At 28.1% G+C, this 20,136-nt stretch overlaps 1 protein-coding gene across 2 annotated transcripts in view; it reads right to left on the minus strand.

Moving 5' to 3' along the window:
* Positions 1-20,136, minus strand: part of LOC123271995 (cytoplasmic polyadenylation element-binding protein 2) — a 132,236-nt gene that overhangs the window by 73,667 nt on the left and 38,433 nt on the right. For both annotated transcript variants that reach the window (XM_044738562.1, XM_044738561.1), the window contains exon 2: positions 14,173-14,284. In XM_044738562.1, coding sequence (XP_044594497.1) covers positions 14,173-14,284 — 112 coding nt within the window. The remainder of the gene's footprint in view (positions 1-14,172; positions 14,285-20,136) is intronic.

The following is a 20,136-nucleotide window of genomic DNA, read 5'->3' on the forward strand; positions in this document are numbered from 1 at the left end:
TTGGTTGTTTTACACAGCGGATATAAATTGACAAGTTCATAATTGAAAATTCAGGTCAGCAGAAAAATTATTCGACATAATAATGTACAAATAATATGAATGCATGCTTTTAAATCGATTGAATTTGAAGAATTCTCTGGTGAATTAAAATATGAATATGCAGAAAATTATTAATAGTCCCAGAAGAATTAACATGATTATCTAGATAGAAATTTATACTTTGGATCATAGAACTATTTGTTGATTTTTAATAAATGTGACTTTTATGTTTTCAAAATTATGTTAATTGATAATAAATTTCAGAAATTATTATTTAATTAATTATATTGAACTCGAAATAAATTATTAAATCGTAAGAAAATTATTTAAGTATGACAAAAGAAAAAATGATCAAAAGGAAATGAGTCTTGAATTGAAGAAATTGAAGAAAAGTACGAACAATTCCTTGATAGTTTGCAATTTAATATTTTTTTTCGAGTTCAATGTGATTTATTTAAAAATTTGTATAATAAATAACACGCTCAGTTTGAAATTATTAATTTGGTATGTCTGTAAATATTTTAATTAACAAAATACGAAGGAAAAATTTTTAAAATTAAACTTACATCTATTCAATTATTTATTATAACTTCCATAAAATTGATGACATGTCACCGAAAACTGTTAAATTTTTGTGTTTTATGTCTTTAAAAAATTATTCTATTGATACACAGAATAATATTTTGTCCAACTTGCGCGATAAGTTGTCGATTTTCGGTGAGTTACAAATACAAAGTTGGGCTGAAGGTCCCTCAGAAGAAAGAAAAAAATTAAAATTTCTATAAGTAAAAAAATTTTGAATAATAGCAGTAACTTTAGAAGAATTGATGGTAATTATTTACAAGTGGGGTCAACTCCATTTTGCTCTATGTTAGGCCATAAAAATTTTTTTTTTCAAATGGATCTATTTTTTTTTTCAAATTGTTCGTTTTTTTATGTATTTTTCAAAAAAAAATATATCAAAAAAGATAAAATAGACATTTTATCCAAAAACATGAAAGCTAATATTTTCTCCAATTTTTAAAGGCAAAAAAACTATCGAAATCTTTATTTTTTCCTTTCATGATATTTTTTATCATAAATGCACCGTAAAAACAAAAAGAATCAAAAAAAAATTTTTTTTAATGTTCATTTTTAACTTAGTTATGACCCAAAATAGGGCTGATCACCCTATTTGTAAATAATTATCGAATTGAGATGGGTGCGAATTGAATTAATCAATTATTTTTATCCAAATTTAAATACTTATATTGAAAAATTTAGTTAAAATTTCACTTTTTGAGTGTTGATACTTCGATTGTTTTTTTTACTTATTTTCCATTCTTTTTTTAACTTTAGTAAGATATTACTCATCCCGCAGGAATAACAAAAAAAAATCTCTTAAATCAAAAAATTCTCGGACCTTAAGTTAATTTATGAAACAAGAAAAAATGTTCTTAAAACGTGATTAATTTCTTGGTTAAAGAAAGTTATATTTTAATAAAATTCTCCACCGAAGAATTTTTTCTTTCTGTGTAAGGTTCTATGTCATATTACCAATAGAAAATTTGTTTTTGAATATTAACATAGTTACTAGTTACTAGTTAATTATGATTTATGAGTAATACTTAACTTAAGAAATCAATCTGTTAAAAAAATTTTAAATGCTTGTTTTACATTATGTTATTACATAATTTACACCAACAATATTTATTTTCTAAGATTTCTTTATTAATTGACATAAAAAAATTTTTTTACAATCACTATAACGACTGGATGCTCCGTGTACTACTTGTAAACAATACCACAATGATATTTTTACACGTTGGTTAATACCGTCTCGAACCGCGAAAAGAAATCTTTGCGGTTAGCGTTTCAACTCCAGACAATTAATAAATAATAAAATATCTCTCTCAGTATCTAATATCTAGAATCAACTCTTCGCTCAAATGATTTACTACAACAACATAATATATTTTCTCGTTAAATCTTGAAATTTTTAATTCTTAAGTTCATAATTGAGAGAGATTTTATTAATTTCCGCTTATTGTATTTATCTGCATGTTGAAGCTACAGGACTGTATCATCTTGCTGGAATTATTTCTTCCCGTATAAAAACTCAAAAATAAAAATTTTCGTCTTAGTGCACTGAGAAAACGGTTTTTTTGACTCAAATACACAGATTTATTTGAAATGAATCAAAAATATTTATTTGTTAACAAATTTCTTTTATTTTTTATTTCTTTTATTCGTTTTGGTTTATTTAATTGAATCGACTCATTTATTTCATTCAAATAAAGATTTGTTAACTATTAACAAATCTCGTTTCAAGTAAACTAGAAATTTGAATTGCGCGCTACGCGCGCCCCTAAATTTCAACCAATAATGAATCGTGGCCCGTTTTTTGCGAGTTTCGACCTTTGACTAACTTCAAGACTTTCATCTATTTTATAATATAGGAAGGATTACGCTTGGTGTCGCTCAGTGCTGCCAATGTGCGGGTAATTACCCGTTTTTCGGGTAAATTTATTCTTTGCGGATAATTCCTCGGGTAATCTAAAAGAACGGGTAAAACCGGGTAATACAAAATTAAAAAGAAAATGGGATTTTTTTTGCACGCCTCATAGCGCGAAGCGCGTGAGGTTGTGCTTTATACTCGACTCGTCAAGGTCAAGCAATTTTGTGATCTTTAAATGTCTCTATCACAACCATATTACACTTATACAATAATATAAGTAGATGTACACGGAGAAAACACTTAAATTAAACCATCTTTTACTTTCTAAAATCATTTCATGTTGCTATTTTGAAAAAAAAAAAAACGTTTTGAAAAAAATTTTACGTGGACGTCCGGATGTCACCCCATTTTGGATGTACCAATGATTACTCCCGAACAAATTGATATTTCAAGACCGGACCTTTTTTATTAGTTTACGAATGCGATGAACTGGGTCCGTATTTCATATCAGTAGCCTAGTTTACGTATTTTTTTTTAAAATTGAATTTGTATTAAAATTTATTACGATATAACCGTACAAAGACAAACGAATTTTTCTTATTTGTCACGTGAAAACTATGGCGCCACTTGATAAAGCTAGATTTTTTTAGACTGCGTGCGCATATAACAAGAATAAAGTTTGGAAAATCCAAAAGTGCACGACTCATAATGCTCATTTAATTATGAAATATAAAAAAAAAAAAAATATCCAATTATTTGTCAATAAATAACGAAAAAAAAACACATGAGTCGTGCAAAATAAAAAGAAAAAAAATAATTTAAAAAAAAACAGCTGTACTAGGAAAGTGATGCACAGGCGCCCCTGGTGGAATAAAATGTACATAATATCTATAGATATAGATATATTAGCATCCATGTTAATTTTACATGGATATATAGATATACAGTCTTGTAGTTTTCGTTTTTTATTAATTGCAATTAAACGACACTGAATTAATTAATCATTCGCATTCAGTGACCTACAATCGTCGATTAGAATTAAAAAAAAAAAATTTAACTCAAATAATGGATTTTTTCACAAGTTACAGTGTTTCCGGTTTTCACACATGACGGACAGGAAAATTTTTTGACCTATTTTGGTGTTTTTTTCCAATTCTATTGCAGTAAATAAATTTTTAAAAAGTATGAAAATAATTTCCATTAAATTATCTCGACAATAGTATGCAAAATATCTTGATTCCGTGAACTAACAAGGCTATAATAATAAAAATAGCCGCCAAAATGAGGCGAAAAAAATTTTTCGATCGTAAAGCACTCTCTGATGCTTCGCATCATGAGTCGTGCAAAAAAGGGCGCTGATATTAAAAAAAAAAAAAAAATACTCTGTAAGAAATTACTTAATTATAATTTTCTTTTTTTTATCAGTTACACAATTTATTTTTTCTTAAAAAATGAATGAGCGTTATGAGGTGTGCACTTTTGGATTTTCCAAACTTTTTAATTATAATCTTATTATGGTGGTATAATTTATCATCACATAATTTATTATCACATAGTTTATATGATATTAAAGTAAGCCGTCACTTGACAATTTTTTAATTTTATTTAACAAAAAAATTTTTAGAAAAAGTTATTTTTAAAAAATTAGATTTTTAATTTATTAAAATTTGTACATGTCAACTTTTTTCCCATAATTTATTTCAATAAAAAATTCTAAAAATTATTAAATATCAGCTACATTAATTTTCATATAGTTTTATTTAGAAGTCTCAAGGGCATCATCTTCTGAGACTGAAAAAATTTAATAGTTTTAATCAATAGTTTTCTATATTTTTATTTTATTTATTATAAATTTATAAAATTTAAAAATACCAATTTATTGATTTCAATTATTTATGTATCCTCATAATACGATTGTTAGCACCAAAGAAATCAACAGACTCGGTAGAGTCTGGCGCCAAGTTCCGTTCTCAAGCCAGACTACCGAGTGTGTATATACCGTAAGCAGAACGGTTATTTGAGGTTACAAATTTTTTTTCAAATTTATTTTGATTTTTTTTTTTATATGATATTTTATAATAGTAGTTCATGCTTTTTATTACGCGTATTACTTGATTATTATCAATTATCTTTATAATTTCTATTTAAAATTATTAAAAATAATCAGCACAAACTATAGCGACCCAGATTTTTAGATTTTAACTTTTTGCTTATGTAAAAAGCGGACGGCCAGAGACTAAAAAATATAAGAATGCATGCTAATCTTATAATAGATGGGAAACTACAGTGAAAAAAAGATATTTGACAGCTTGCAATTACACACGCCAGGCGGCGCAAGAATAACTTTTACATGAACTATTGCTCAAAGGGAATAGTTTGCCACCGGAAATGTATTAAATTAAAATTGTCAATTTTTATTATAATTACAAAAAATACTGAAATCCGAACAAAAACAGTTTCACTGTAAAAAAATCGCGCCAAGTCCACGTTCATAAGACTATTAAGAAAAAAAAATTTTATTTCTTTACAAAAAGATATAAAATAAAAAATTAAAAAATCCAAGATACCGATATGGTTGTATATGATTTTCGGAAATTAAAAAAAATTTTTTTGTAAATTTAAAAATTAAAAGAAACCAATTTTGGAACGTACTTGGTGTGCATGATTGTGTACTTTATTTTTTTTTAAAAGTCCTAGTAGATAGATTTTAGGAATTTCATAAAAAGTGAAATATTTTGTAACCACGCACACTAAATGTGAACATATCACACCATATCGACGTTCACTAAATTGGCTGAATATAAAATCACGAAGACTGTATTATCTGGCTTGTTTATTTTTCAAATTAATAACGACGGGTGAACCGAAGTTTCTACGTAGATTATTCATAGAAGAAGATCCTGAAATTAGGCGATCAGATAGGCTGGCAGCTAAGAATAATATTTCCTTTAAGATGCCAAATTTTGCTACTACGTCCTATGAGCATTCATTTGTAATAACAGCTATTCGGTTATGGAACGACTTACCTTCTGAGATTGTAAATGCTCTTAGTTTGGAGACTTTCAAAATTAAATTGTTCGATTTTCTAATGAGTAACGAATAGTTAGAAATTAGTATGCTGGAAAATAACATAATATTGTGATGTATATAAAAATTTGGATTTACACTCTTGTTTTAATTGCAATCTGTTTTATGTACTCTATCAATGCTTCAAAATTTATTGTACTTATTTGAACATTATCTTTGTATGTAAAATTTGCCATTCGGCTTAACGCCTTGGCATTAAAACTAAATAAATAAATAAATAAATAAATAAATAAATAAATACGTTCCAAAATTGTTTCTTTTAATTTTTAAATTTACAAAAAAATTTTTTTTAATTTCCGAAAATCATATACAACCATATCGGTATCTTGGATTTTTTAATTTTTTATTTTATATCTTTTTGTAAAGAAATAAAATTTGTTTTTCTTAATAGTCTTATGACCGTGGACTTGGCACGATTTTTTTACAGTGAAACTGTTTTTTGCTCGGATATTTGTTAACTATAAACAAATCTGGATTTCATTCAAATATACTATAACTTTGTCTCAAATAAATAAATTTATTTGTATCAAATAAATATTTCTGGTGATATTTAAATAAGAGATTTATTTATAGTTAACGAGCCTCATTTCATTTAAATGAATCGTTTTCTCAGTGTGTACTATCAAAATTATGGTACATTTACAACGAGGTCTAGAGCGACGCTAAAACACATCAGTTATAAATAAATTTTGATGTATACATAAAAGTATGTGTCCACGGTAAGTCTAGTTAACCCAATCCCTCTTCTGTCTTTTTTTTTATCCAACCTTGCACTCTCACCACCCACCCATCGCGTCCCTCTTCACTGCTGTTTGAGACAAGTCTTTTGTCCCTTGAATATTTGCAAAGCTTTGTCTTGCTGATGTCCGCATCCGACAACCTGAACATACGCCGCTAATGGTGCATAATACAAAATCCTACATACTTTTCATTCTTTCGTAGTGATACACAAACAAACCAAAGGTGAAATTACAAATATCATTGTGCATACATTGTTAAATTTTATTATTTTTAAGGAATTGTCGATTCACTGATTAATCAAAAATCGTTCGGCTCAAAAACTCGTAACGTACACTGAGAGAAAAAATTTCTTTTGAAAAAATGGACAGTGTTGTGGAAAGAAATTAATTTTTTGAAAATTTTAAACAATTTCATTTTTTAGCTAAAGAAATAAAAATTTTTAGCACAATAATTTTTTTTGTAGAGAAAAAGTTTTTTTGATTTGGAAAAAAAAATCGTAGATAGACAACTTGCGAATTTTCATCCAAAATTGTTTTTTCCCAAATTTTTACTGTAAGAAAAATTTTTAGTTCTTTGGCTAAGAAATAAAATTATCTAAAATTTTAAATAAATTAATTTTTGCTATGATATTGTTCATTAAAAAAAAAATAATTTATTTATTATTATTAATTAAAGACTAATACTTGTTCATTAATTTCAATCTTCATCTTTGTCTCTGATAATTAAAATAATACTAGGAAACTTGCAATCACTATGTGACTGCTGTGATTTATGAACCATAAATAAATAAAATTTTGCTTTATTAAATAATGACTTTTGTTAAATTGCACTGTACTTTCTTAAATATTGAAGTTTTTAAAAATATAAGCTCATCCCGATGTTACGCTCATCAAGAGTTTTCATTTGAGTACCCACATGCATTTTTTATATATTTTATATATATACATATACGTAATATATATATATATATATATATATATATATATATATATAAATATATAAAATAAATGAAAAATTGATGTGGGTACTCAAAAGAAAGGTCTCGATGAGGGTAATATCGAGATGAGCTTATATCTTTAAAAATGCCATTAGTTGACAAGATACTATGTCATTTCTTAATTATTGACGTTTTTAAAGATATAAGCTCACCTCGACGTTACACTCATCAAGACCTTTCATTTGAGTACCCACATGCATTTTGATATATTTTTCATATATAAATATATATAATATACATAAATATAGAAAATATATAAAAAATTGATGTGGGTACTCAAATGAAAGGTCTCGATAAGTGTAATGTCGGGGTTAGCTTATATCTTTAAAAATGTTAATAGTTCACAAAATACACGGTCATTTCTTAATTATTGACATTTTTAAAGATATAAGCCCATCCTGATGCTACACTCATCGAGACCTTTCATTTGAGTACCCACATGGCATTTTTTATATATTTTATATGTATGGTATTTGTGAAATATATAAATATATAAAATATATGAAAAATTGATGTGGGTACTCAAATGAAAGGTTTTGATGAGTGCAATGTCGGGATGAGCTTATATCTTTAAAAATGTCAATGGTGCGCAAAATACAAGGTCATTTCTTAATTATGTATCTAGAGATAGAGAATTTTTGAATGCAGCCTAAATACTTATCATAAATTAACTATCGGTGAGAATAACCTATTCTTGAAAAGGTACAAATTCAAATCAAGACCTTTGTAATGACACTAAATTTCACTAAAAAAAACCAATTTTATCATTTGACTATCCTGGACACAAAATTTTTCTTATTCTCTTAATAACATAGATTACTTTAATTATTTCTATCAAACAAGATTTTGTATTAGCTTGATTTTTTTGCATTTTTTGTATCGTCATCACAAGAAAATCGTTAAAACTGTACATGTGCTATCTTTGATACCTATTTTTTTATTGCAACATTCTCTTGATGTTTCTTTTGCATTACAAGGACTACTAAGAGCAGCTGCTTTATCTACTCTCTATAGTCGTCTGCATGACTCTTCAGACAGACATTCTTACGCTGAGTCAAGGACAAGGGTGTCATCTCAACCACTTTTCTTCACCACTTTCGAAAGCGCTACAAAACGTGCGGAGTCTAACAATTGAAGCGTAACGTGCTATCTCACCCTCGCCAATGACAATCTTTGGATTTTTTTTAAGTACATCTAATATAAAATTTTTAAAAGTTTGTAAAAAATTACAAACTTTCTTATTAAAGTATAAATTGATGAGAAAAATATCTAATATATAATTGACGCTCAAGAACTCTCTTAATATTTCTACTGGCTTCAAGTTTTAATGTGCAAAAAATATTTTTTTAGAGTCTATTGTGAACCGTAATATTCTTAATGCTTGAAATGAAGTTTGCGAAATGATTTTCAGAGTTAAAGAAAATTGAAATAAAGTTTGATAGTTTATTTGGCGCTGAAGTATGCATGAACGGGAATACAAACTATCCACCCTTCGTATAGATTATTACCACGAGGCTAAGGAATTGAGGTCTGCTTTAACATTCCTGCTCTAGTTTTCTTAAAAAAAGAAAGATAAAAATGTACTAAATACCTATATTTACAATACTCAATCACATATTTTGATTTTTGAAGGTTGAAGGTTACAACTGAAGAATTAATTTATTATCTATTATTGATATATATAAAAGATATCCATATATATAGTCACTTATTTATTTATTTATTTATTCAATTTAAATGCCAAGGCAAGAGCCAAATGGCAAAATTATACATAGTGTGATTAAAGTACATGTAAAACTATAAACATAGTCATCATATAAGTATAAAAAAACAAATATAAACCACCACGAAAACCACTGATGGATTTGAGCAATAAAGTTTTGTACATATCAGTTTATCTATAAATTATGTAGAGTGAATGCAGTCTTTGGTTACTATGTCTCTCTGAGTTCAAGGTCGTAAAAGAATTTGAATTCAAATGCTTTGAATTTAAATGCCTCAATGCTAATTGAATTTATGACATCCAATGGTATTTCACGCCAAAGGCGTATTGATGATATTAAGAAAGAGTGTTCATATTTTTTATTTTTTTTAATTCCAAATACATTCTATAGAGGTGAGGGTAACACCTGTACATAGATTGGAATACAAAAAATCGCATATAATCATTTTACAATAATAAACATAATAAACATATACATAGAAATTGCATATAACAAGAGTTTACGTTATCATGATGAATAAGTTCATAAATATTAACTGAGCTATTACAGTTGGAAACGTCTAAGATATATTTACAGATATCCAGCGCCTGAGTTTTTTTTTAATAGTTTTAGACTGTTGATTTAACATTTTCAGATTGTTTGGTAAGAGATTGTAGTATTTAATCGCTATATAGTATGCATTTTTGTAACTTATATTTTTTTTAATTTTAGGTAACGTTAATTGTCTAGTTCTAGTGTGTATAACTCTATCATTAAAGAGTTGTTTACATTCAGTGTAATAATATGTCATAGAATTTAGTATAAAGGCTTGTTTAATATTTAATGGAGTAGTACTATTGTGAGCATACGCAAATTTATTAAGTAATTTATTCTGCATTGCAGAAATATTTTTAATCGAATTATCGTAAGCGGAAAGAAATACATTGCGGATATCACTATGTCACTATGGGTGTGAACACTATACTGTATGGTTTAGAAGATTTTGATTCGATATAAAAATCGTCAGCATAGATGATTTGGCTATGGTGGGAATAGTAACATCAACAATAGTTATAGCTGATACGCCAATGTCACTATGGGCGTCAGACCCATAGTGACTGGCGACATTTACGATGCTCCTGCAGAACAGTCTATCCGTTATTGTTATATCTCTTATGCTGATATTAGAGTAGTAACAAAATTAGTTTAATTAATTGAATGGGTTATGCACTGATAGAAGGATTTATTAACTGTTAATAATTTAATTTATTTGAAGACAATTATTTAATTTATTAAATTTTAATAAATATTTTTTAACATTAAATAAATATCTATTTGGGTGGAAAGTACATTTGTTAATAGTTAATAAGTATTTATTAATAGTTAAGAAATATTTATTAACAATTAGTAAATATTTTGTAGAGTGAATTTGTTTCGCTTGCAATTTGCAATGTCATATGATATAAAGAAAAGATGGCTTACAAATAAAAATCATCTTTATAAATTATTTGCATTAATTATATTACATTATAATAACATTTATTATAAAATACCAAATTTTATCATAGCTCATAATTATCTTTTATATTTTTAAATATTAAAAACGTTAATTTATTTAGTGAATTTAATTATTATCATGTATTCCAGCTATAGGGTTATAAAAAGTGTCAAAAGGAAATTGCTATTTTTACTTTTTATTTTAAATAAATATTCGTTAACAGTTAACAAATGTTCATTAACCATTAATAAATATTTTTAACAGTTAATAAATTGTACTAAACAAATTACTTATTAACTGTTAATAAATATTTGTTACCTGTTAACAAATATTTATTAACATTTAATAAATAATTTATAAACTGTTAATAAATATTTATTAAATCCTGTGATGTTAAAAAATCATTTATTAACAGTTAATAAAGCTTATTAAATATAAACTAATCCTTCTATCAGTGTGTTCGATGAAAAATATTTAAAAATTTTGTATTAAACTAGTTTAATGTTACAATTAATTTCAAAGTAGTTTTACTACACGGGAAAAAATTTCTGGGAAAATTTACGATACAACTATTGTAAAGCTGGACTATACTTTGATTACTATTAATTTTCAAATATTTTAGAAGAAAAAATACTATTTATTCATGAAAAAATACGATATTACTATTGTAAAAAGTAAGAGATGAAAATTTCCAGTGCTGCCTCTGTATCTTTCCAATAGAACTATAGCAAATTTTACAATAGTTGAATTGGAATGTTTCTCAATTAGTGTGAGTGATGGCCGTGCACAGCGCTAGACTCCGAGTTTATGTAAATGTTAAAGGATATGGGTCTTAGTTTACCTCGGATAGCGTAGAGGGAGAGTCTCTGGCTGCCAACACAGAGTTCTGGGTTCGATTCCCAGATAGCACGAAAATGTCGGTTTCTTTTTTCGATTACTGTACAGGTACCAATTAGTCTAACCTTCTATCTCTCTCCCTCCCTAATATTTCTTTTAAAAAAACCAACTGTGAATTTTTACAATAGTTGAATGGTAAAGTTCACAAACACATATTGTATAATTTGCTCTATAGTATTCGACTTTTTAAGACTCTTGCTTGTCTTATTTGTTGGATAAAATTTACAATAGTAGATCGTAAAAATTACTAAATAAGAAGTATAGTCCACCGTTACTCTTTTATTTAGTAAAAATTACAATAGTAAATTAGTAAAAACTCCTTCAATTTTATTTCCGTGTAATTTATGAATTTTTATGTCGGTACAGTAGTTGTACCCATGAAATATTGGCCGTAATTCGATAGAATTATTGATTGTCGCGCTAAGTAATATCGCGGGAAAAACTAGTAGCATTGCGAAATCTGCGATGCACTATGGGGCTGGCGGCAATGCTGTCACGTCAAGCCTCCTATGCACCCGTGTAATAGACGCAAAGATTTTGGTACCATACAGTATAGCAGATAATCCTATATACATAGGGCTTATAGCAATGCAATACAACGACATAGGGATATCCGCAATGTATTTCTTTCCGTGATACTGCTGTTGAGAAGTTTGGAAAGCTAAACGAGACATTGTTGTACTTTGAAGCCAGCCTTTCCGAGCGTCTTATATCTTGTGGCTCCTCAACAAAGAGACACCTCAAAAAATTTGGTTCACCAGAATTGAACAGTTTATACAGGAAACAAGCTAAGAGATACAATCTTTTTGATTTGATTGAGAGCTATTTTAAGGAGCGACGATAAGGAGTGATACGGTCATCACGCTTCAGATCGAAAATGAACCTGATGCCGTTGTTCATCAATCGCTGTAATTTATAGTCTAATCTTTTAGAGTTATCTATCAATACCAATGAGCAATAATCAATTATTGGAATAAATAAAGCCGTGATAAGTAATTTGCGATTTGCGGTAGATAGTATGTTCTTCCTATGTTTGAGGCTGTTTGAGGCTGAAGTGTATCACAAAATCTTGGGCACAATAGAACTTAGAAACTTGAAATTTTGTAGTAATATTACTTTTGCCATGGAGAGGTCAGTTAAGAACGGATTTTACGAAATTCCTCTCCCAAAGGGAATTGCGGAGGCGTTAACAATGACAAATTCCCGTTTTTAGCTCCTACAGACTCGAAATCTTCCATATGTAATGCAAAAATTATCTAAGAGCGGATTTTACAACCCATTCCCAATAAGGATTACGGAGATGGGTGTTAGCAATTGAAAATCCATTTTTCTATAGACTATAGCTTTTTCAGATTTCAAAATTGGCAGGAATCTTTTAAATAATACGTAAAAATGATCCTAGGACGAATTTCACGACAGTTAACCCCTAAACGGGGTACGGGGTGGGTGTTACCAATGAAAAATTTTGATTTCCAAACTATAGCTTCTTCAGACTCTAAATTTGATAGGAATTTTCTAATTAATTAATAAAAAAAAATTATAACAATTAATAATAATAAATAAAATAATATTGAGGAGGATGGTTTTACTTGTATCACTGTAGAGTGTTTTACAAGGGAGGGTGGGGAATTATTGTCTCTCCACTTTTTTTCTCCGCAATATAGTCTCTCAACCCCGTCATTATAACTCTCAACCACTTTTTCGTCCCCACCCCCCTGCATGTCGGGATTTTTTCTTTCATGCCCGACACACATGTGCTGCGACTGTGGCCGATTTGCGCGTTATAATCAGTACCTGCATTTGCATTACGGTCTTAAATAGTATGGAGGTACTTCTATAATGACATTTTACCTCCATAACTATATGGGAAAACCACAGAAAACCCGACCGGTACAGAGGCTGGCAATGAAACGCACATATTCTTAGTTTATAATCATTGAAAAATATTGGTGCGCGCCGGAATCGAACCCTGGTCCCACTCTTTCGAAATGCAGGTACCGAGCCGATGAGGCTATTGCCAACCTAAATAAAATAATAATAATAACTAGAACAATTCTTCGTACATGAAATAATTTTTAATTCAATGAAATATTTAAGAAAACAAAAATTGTTTTGATTGAAGTGAAAATTTTTTTGCTCAAAAATACCTCAGTCGTTTTGAAAAATTTTCCTGAATCAAAAAAATCTTTTTTTTTTGTTATTTGACTAAAATTTTAATTTTTACACGATTTACCATTTTTCGACTATCAAATTTATATTCTTAATGCCATTTGCTCATTTATTTTCAAGACTAATGAGATTAAAGAATTATTGATTAGTTGATTACTCACAACAAATTTATGGAAGACAAATGATACTGTAGCCCTAACTACCAAAATTTCGGTTTTGTACATGGGAAGTGCAACACAATTGTATAAGGGAATAGTTCATTTTTCTGATTGAGAAAATCAATCCTCATAATCTTCGTCAATAAATATTGTTTGAACAGTTCAATTGATTAGAAGTGCTCAAAAATTTTTTTAATTTTTACTACTTCGAGAGAAAGAATTACTTTTTTATATTTTTAATGAATTATTTGCATTGGGCGTTATAAAAATTTATTTTCAAAGTTTTTTGAATTTTCTGTGATTATTTTAAACTGTCTGAACTTGTAATTGCTGTTGTTAAAATTAACTCGTAAAATTTTAACTCAAACAGCTACCTACATAAATTATGTCAAAAACAGTAACGCTGGATTCTGTCAATACACTTACAATAATTAAATCTGACTCACCTTTTAAATGTTCTGGGGTATCTGCCGCTCCTGCTCGCATTATGTCACTCAAATAATGCTCCAGTGTTCTCATATTATCCAGTGGTGAGTTTCCGTTCGCCGTCATACGATCCTGAAATAAAATAAAACAATCCAACTAAACTTTCTTAATTCGTCAAAAGACAAAAAAAATTTTTTTTTTTTCAACTTCCTGCTAAGAATATTGAAAAAAATTTTTTTTATAAGACAGTGCAATAATCGTCCCATGCATTACATTAATATTTAAATTGATTTTTATGAAGAAAACAATTACTGTTTAAAATTGTTGATACATTTTTAAATTTTTCATCAAAAATTTAAACAGAAAAAGTTAATCTGCAGTTTATATAAAAACCAAAAACAGAGACCATTTTCCTATATAAATTTATTTAGGTTCAACAACCTCGAAAAATGAGGGCTATACCTTAAGGGTGGAAGAAAAAAAGAGAGAAAAATGTCTAGAGAAACCTAACAAAGCTTTTGACGTTGACCGATTGAGAAAAACAGACGTACGTAGCATAAAATAACAGCTTAGTTACGAGTAGAAAGATTCGAGGGGAATTCCAAGTTATAACTATACCACATATATTTGACACGCTAACTATATGTCCGACCGGAACATGACCACTACTACTCACAAATTGATTTAAGACTAAAAATTATTATACAAATCAAAATATCATAACTACCAGACTTATAATATTTATTACGAGAGAATCGATAAAGATATTTAAAAATAGTTCGTAATTTGTTCTTTGTAGTCATGAAAGAGTTATTTTTATTCTTAGAAGTTTAATTCATAACGAAAGACTACTTATCATCAAAAACTTTACGAAATAACTTCTTAAATAAATTGAATTATTTCTATTTGTGGTGTGACTATAATTAAATTTACTAACTTAAAAAGCTACAAACTTATTAATACACTGAAAAATCTAATTGATTCAAGGAAAATATTCTTTAAAATTTCACTTCTTTTAATATATTAAATTTTCTTAATTAAAGAAAATAATTTGCGAATTAACAAATTGAAATTTAAAGATAAGGACAAAATCTTTAAAGAATTTTACTCTAACAAAAAATTTTACTATTACAAACAAGAAAAAACATGTTGAAGAAAAAATGTTGTTTTTTGACAAGACTTTTTTATCATTCTCAGTTCAGAAACTAGTTCTTGAATTGAGAATATAAAGTTCTTTGAAGAAAACGCAATTATTGTTAATTTCTGATAATTACCCACAACGAATTTGATTGTACTGATCAAAGATAAATGTACTTTTGGTATTGCGCGTTTTCAGGCCCTGACAAAATATACAAAGAACAAAATATCACTCGACATAATATCCTCTGACAAAATATTCCCCAGTATAAGGGAGAATACAAAAGAGATTAAGTGATAAGCTTATAATCATCACTAAAAATTTGAATAGCGCGCTACGCGCGCCCCTTAATTTTAACCAATAAGGAATCAGGTCCCATTTTTTACGAGTTTCAATTATTGACTAATTTCATACTCTTATGTATTTTTATTGTAGGGATAGTACTATTTAAAAAGATAATTTTTCGGGGATATTTTGTCGGGAGTTGTGTTGTCAAGGATATTTTGTCGGGGGCTGAAATGTCGCGGAATTGTACCCTTGAATCAAGTGAGAATAGTTATTGACCGAAAGTGTTATTTTCTTAAGCCAAGATGACGATATTCAAGACAAAATTTCTTGAAGAGCAATAACCAGTTCTTACAATCGACATCATATTATTTCTCCAAAAAAAAAAAAAAGTTTTTTAGGTGTCTAGATAATAATATCAATATTGTCAGTTATTGCGTCGGCAGCCAAAATTTGATACTATGGTTATTGGGGTGAATGCTCTTAAAGAGGGTTTTTTATAGCTGTGACCAAGATTTAAGTATACATATAAAACCAATGTATGAAAGTGTTTATTTCGTCACATTGCGATCCATAGATTCATAGGTAGATTGATTTATTAATTTAATAGATATAGTAATACAAAAAATTCAATATCGTATCCGTTTATTACATAAACAATAAACAAGAAACTTAAACAGTGTTAAATAGCAATTTTGAAGATTGTTTATACTAATTATTATATATAAAGTTCACATATTTATATAGGATTCATATGTGATTATGTATGTATATTTTTCTGTGATTTTTGTATAATTGTATATGATTGTATATAATTAAGAAATTAAAGAGTATCTTGTCAACTAATGATATTTTTAAAGATATAAGCTCATCTCGACATTACAGTTATCGAGACCTTTCTTTTGAGTACCCACATCGATTTTTCATATATTTTATATATTTATATATTTCACAAATATCATATAAATAAAATATATAAAAATTGCAATGTGGGTACTCAAATGAAAGGTCTCGATAAGTGTAACATCGGGATGAACTTATATCTTTAAAAATGTCAATAATTAAGAAATGAACTTGTCTCTCATGAATTATTGACATTTCTAAAGATATAAGCTCACCCCGATGTTACACTCATCGAGACCTTTCATTTGAGTACCCACATCAATTTTTCATATATTTTATATATATTACATATATGTATATATGAAAAATATATCAAAATTCATGTGGGTACTCAAATGAAAGCTCTTGATAAGTGTAACATCGGGATGAGCTTATATCTTCAAAAACATCAATAATTAAGAAATGACCTTGTATTTTGTGCACGATTAACATTTTTAAAGATATAAGCTCATCCCGATGTTACACTTATCGAGACCTTTCATTTGAGTACCCACATCAATTTTTCATATATTTTATATATATTTATATATATGTATATGGGTGATTCTCTGTAAGGACGTCTTAAATCTGTACAAAATTGTCCGACCAAATTATTTTTGATTTTATTAGAAAAAAAATTAACAAGGGCTACAAAACTATCAGCTTAATTATAATAAATAAACAGCCGAATTAATTTTTGCTTTTTCGACATTTGTGTATCTTTTGCCATATAACATGACAGGGGACTGACTGCCAGGGGTCTGATTTTTTTTATCAAATTGAGAAAAATCAAGCAAACTATTTCAATGCATTCAACTTTTTGTTCTCAATGAATATTTACATTAATTAGAATAATATTAAGACTTATGGATCCAATTTTATAAATAAATTATAAACAAAAATAGCTGCCAGAGAACTGAGTTTTGAAGTGGCCCAGACACATATTTCCAGAACAAACGGTGCTTTGACACTAAATAAAATGGCGATAAAGCGCTAACAGTCCTATGGTTATTGACTTACAGCTAGTTAGATCCTTATAAACCTTACAAAAGGTAAAATAACACGCTAGATTTTTTTTTTGGCTTTGTACTTCTGGCAGGGGACTGATCTTAAAATGCCTGGAACAAACTTTGGTTTAATGAATTTAATGAAACAAATTAACTTTCGGTACTTTTTATTGAAGAAGATTGTTAGTTAACTAATTAAGTTTATAAACATTATGGATCAAATTATATATTATTGACGAATAACTTAAAATTTAATGTTAAAGTTTTAATTTTGGGACTGGGACAGCCCAGGGGACTGACATTTCGGTGGTTTACAAATTTATAGCAAAAAAACCAAAATTTATTCCATTTTAGTTTTCAATGCTCTAAATAGAGATGTTTTTTTACTTTCGTAATAAATTTTTTTTAGTAACAAAATAACAATTTTTCTAATAAAAAAATGCCTGGGACAGCAAAAAACATCCTTACAGAAAATCACTCATATATCAAAAATATATCAAAATTCATGTGGGTACTCAAATGAAAGCTCTTGCTGAGTGTAACATCGGGATGAGCTTATATCTTTAAAAACGTCAATATTTAAGAAAGTACAGTATAATTTAATAAAATTCATTATTTAATAAAGCAAAATGTTATTTATTTATAGTTCACAAGTCACGGCAGTCACATAGTGACTGCAAGGTTGCTAGTTCTATATAAGTATACATCAATCACAAAAAACATTGTATATCCTTTATTTTACCTGGGTAATGATAATTTTTTTTACTTGTTATAGGTTGGTTATTTTGATACTACAAAATCTTCGTCATCATCAATAATGAAGCGCTACCTTAGACAGAATAATTTTTCAAATATTTCTATAATTTTATCTCAAAAAACTTCCAGCCATACTTGCCGAATTCTGTCCTCACATAAATGCATAAGGGTGATTACTTTTGCATATTATTTTTTTAGGTAGGCACTCAAAAGTAGCGCCTGTAACGAAAGACGAATATTTTTTTTTTTATTTTTTTTCCAAGGTACTGAAGTCGTTGAGACGTAGATTGAAAGTTAGAAAAGGGTAAAATTAATGTCTATGTATTTTTCCTAGTGCACTTCTACATCATATATACATATTTTTAAGTTTCTATACATGAATATAGATGAGAGTGTGAAAGTAAGTAGAAGAGGGGATGAAAGTGAGAGAACATGATGGCGCTAGGGTGGAGCTTGCACGCCCTGCTGCTACTAGTTCCTGGTTTTCCTATATTGATTTTTCACTGTGAGCTGGCTCTGTCGTTGCTCTATATATATAAACACCCTTGTACCAACATATATATGTTTTGCAAGGAAGAAAGAGAAAAACTGTTCCTTGTTTTGTGAAATTGCGCTGGCGCAAATTTACGACCAGAAGAACTTTATAAGAATATAGTAGTCGTAGTAGTAAACCGTGTATGCAGGTCGACCAGTACAGGTAGTGAAAGGAATCTTCTATCCTCATCTAAAGTAGGGTCAAGTCGATTTTTTAGCTACATTACACTGGAAAAAAATCTGAACAACGGTTCACCCGGCAGGCCGTTCCTCAAACTTTTCACTACTCTATTTTTAAACTTAAGCACTCGAAAATTTATACACGGATAAAAAACTGTATTGATTCAAAAGAAGTTATCTTGACCTAAGAAATTTATTTTAAAAATAACTTGTCGCGCTTTAAGAATTTCTTGCCTTGAATGTTGTAATCTTAACTTAAGAAATCAATATCTTCGATCGATAATTATTTTTACTTTATTCAAGAGGATATACTGATAGAAGGATTTAGTAAAAAAATTTTTGTTCATTTATTTGGAAGAAACAAATATTTTTTACCCATCAATATTATTTGTTACAGTTTAATAAATGATTTCTTTATATGAACAAAGCCTTATTATATGGAAATAAATATTTAGTTCCACCAAATAATATTTAGTAACAGGTACTAAATATTTCTTTGGCAAGTATTGTCGGTAGATGGTTATGCTTTAATTCCAATGTTTGTGTGATACATAAATTATTCACTAACTCAGATTATTTTATTCAGCTCGATTTTGGGAGATTTATTAAACCTTTAAAAACACACATACTCCCAATAAATGTGTTCTATTTATGTCTTTTCTCAGTGGAGTTTAATTTACATTTTTTAATTTGTCTATTATTGATATGTTCAAAACTTGTTTAATTTTAAATTTTATAAATGTCTCAAACAAAAAAAAATAATTTAATGAGATTCTTTTCTTTATAATACCTTATATTTTTACTTAAAATTATTTATTTTTATTTATTTTAAGTTATAAAATTAGGTTAAACGCTAAAATTAGTTAAAAAATTAATTTCTTTAATAACAATAAACGATTTATTGAATACTAATAAATCATTTCTTAAATACTACTAAATATTTATTTGATGGAACTAAGTGGGCTTTAATAAATGATTTAGTACCTATAACTAAATATTTAATAATGAAAGGTTTGTTACTAAATCATTTAGTATCTGTTACTAAATCTTACCCGAGTCAAAATTCGAGTCCCGTTTTGACCGTAAAAATGTCCCAACTCTTTGAAGTCTAATATGCCGCTAAAAATCGAGTCTATTTTGACCGTACAAGATGGTATCGGAGAATAAGTACGGTTAAAACAGGCGTACGCAGGTCTGTTTTG

The sequence above is a fragment of the Cotesia glomerata genome, linkage group LG9 (assembly GCF_020080835.1).
Source record: "Cotesia glomerata isolate CgM1 linkage group LG9, MPM_Cglom_v2.3, whole genome shotgun sequence".
In the NCBI taxonomy this organism is placed as follows: domain Eukaryota; kingdom Metazoa; phylum Arthropoda; class Insecta; order Hymenoptera; family Braconidae; genus Cotesia; species Cotesia glomerata.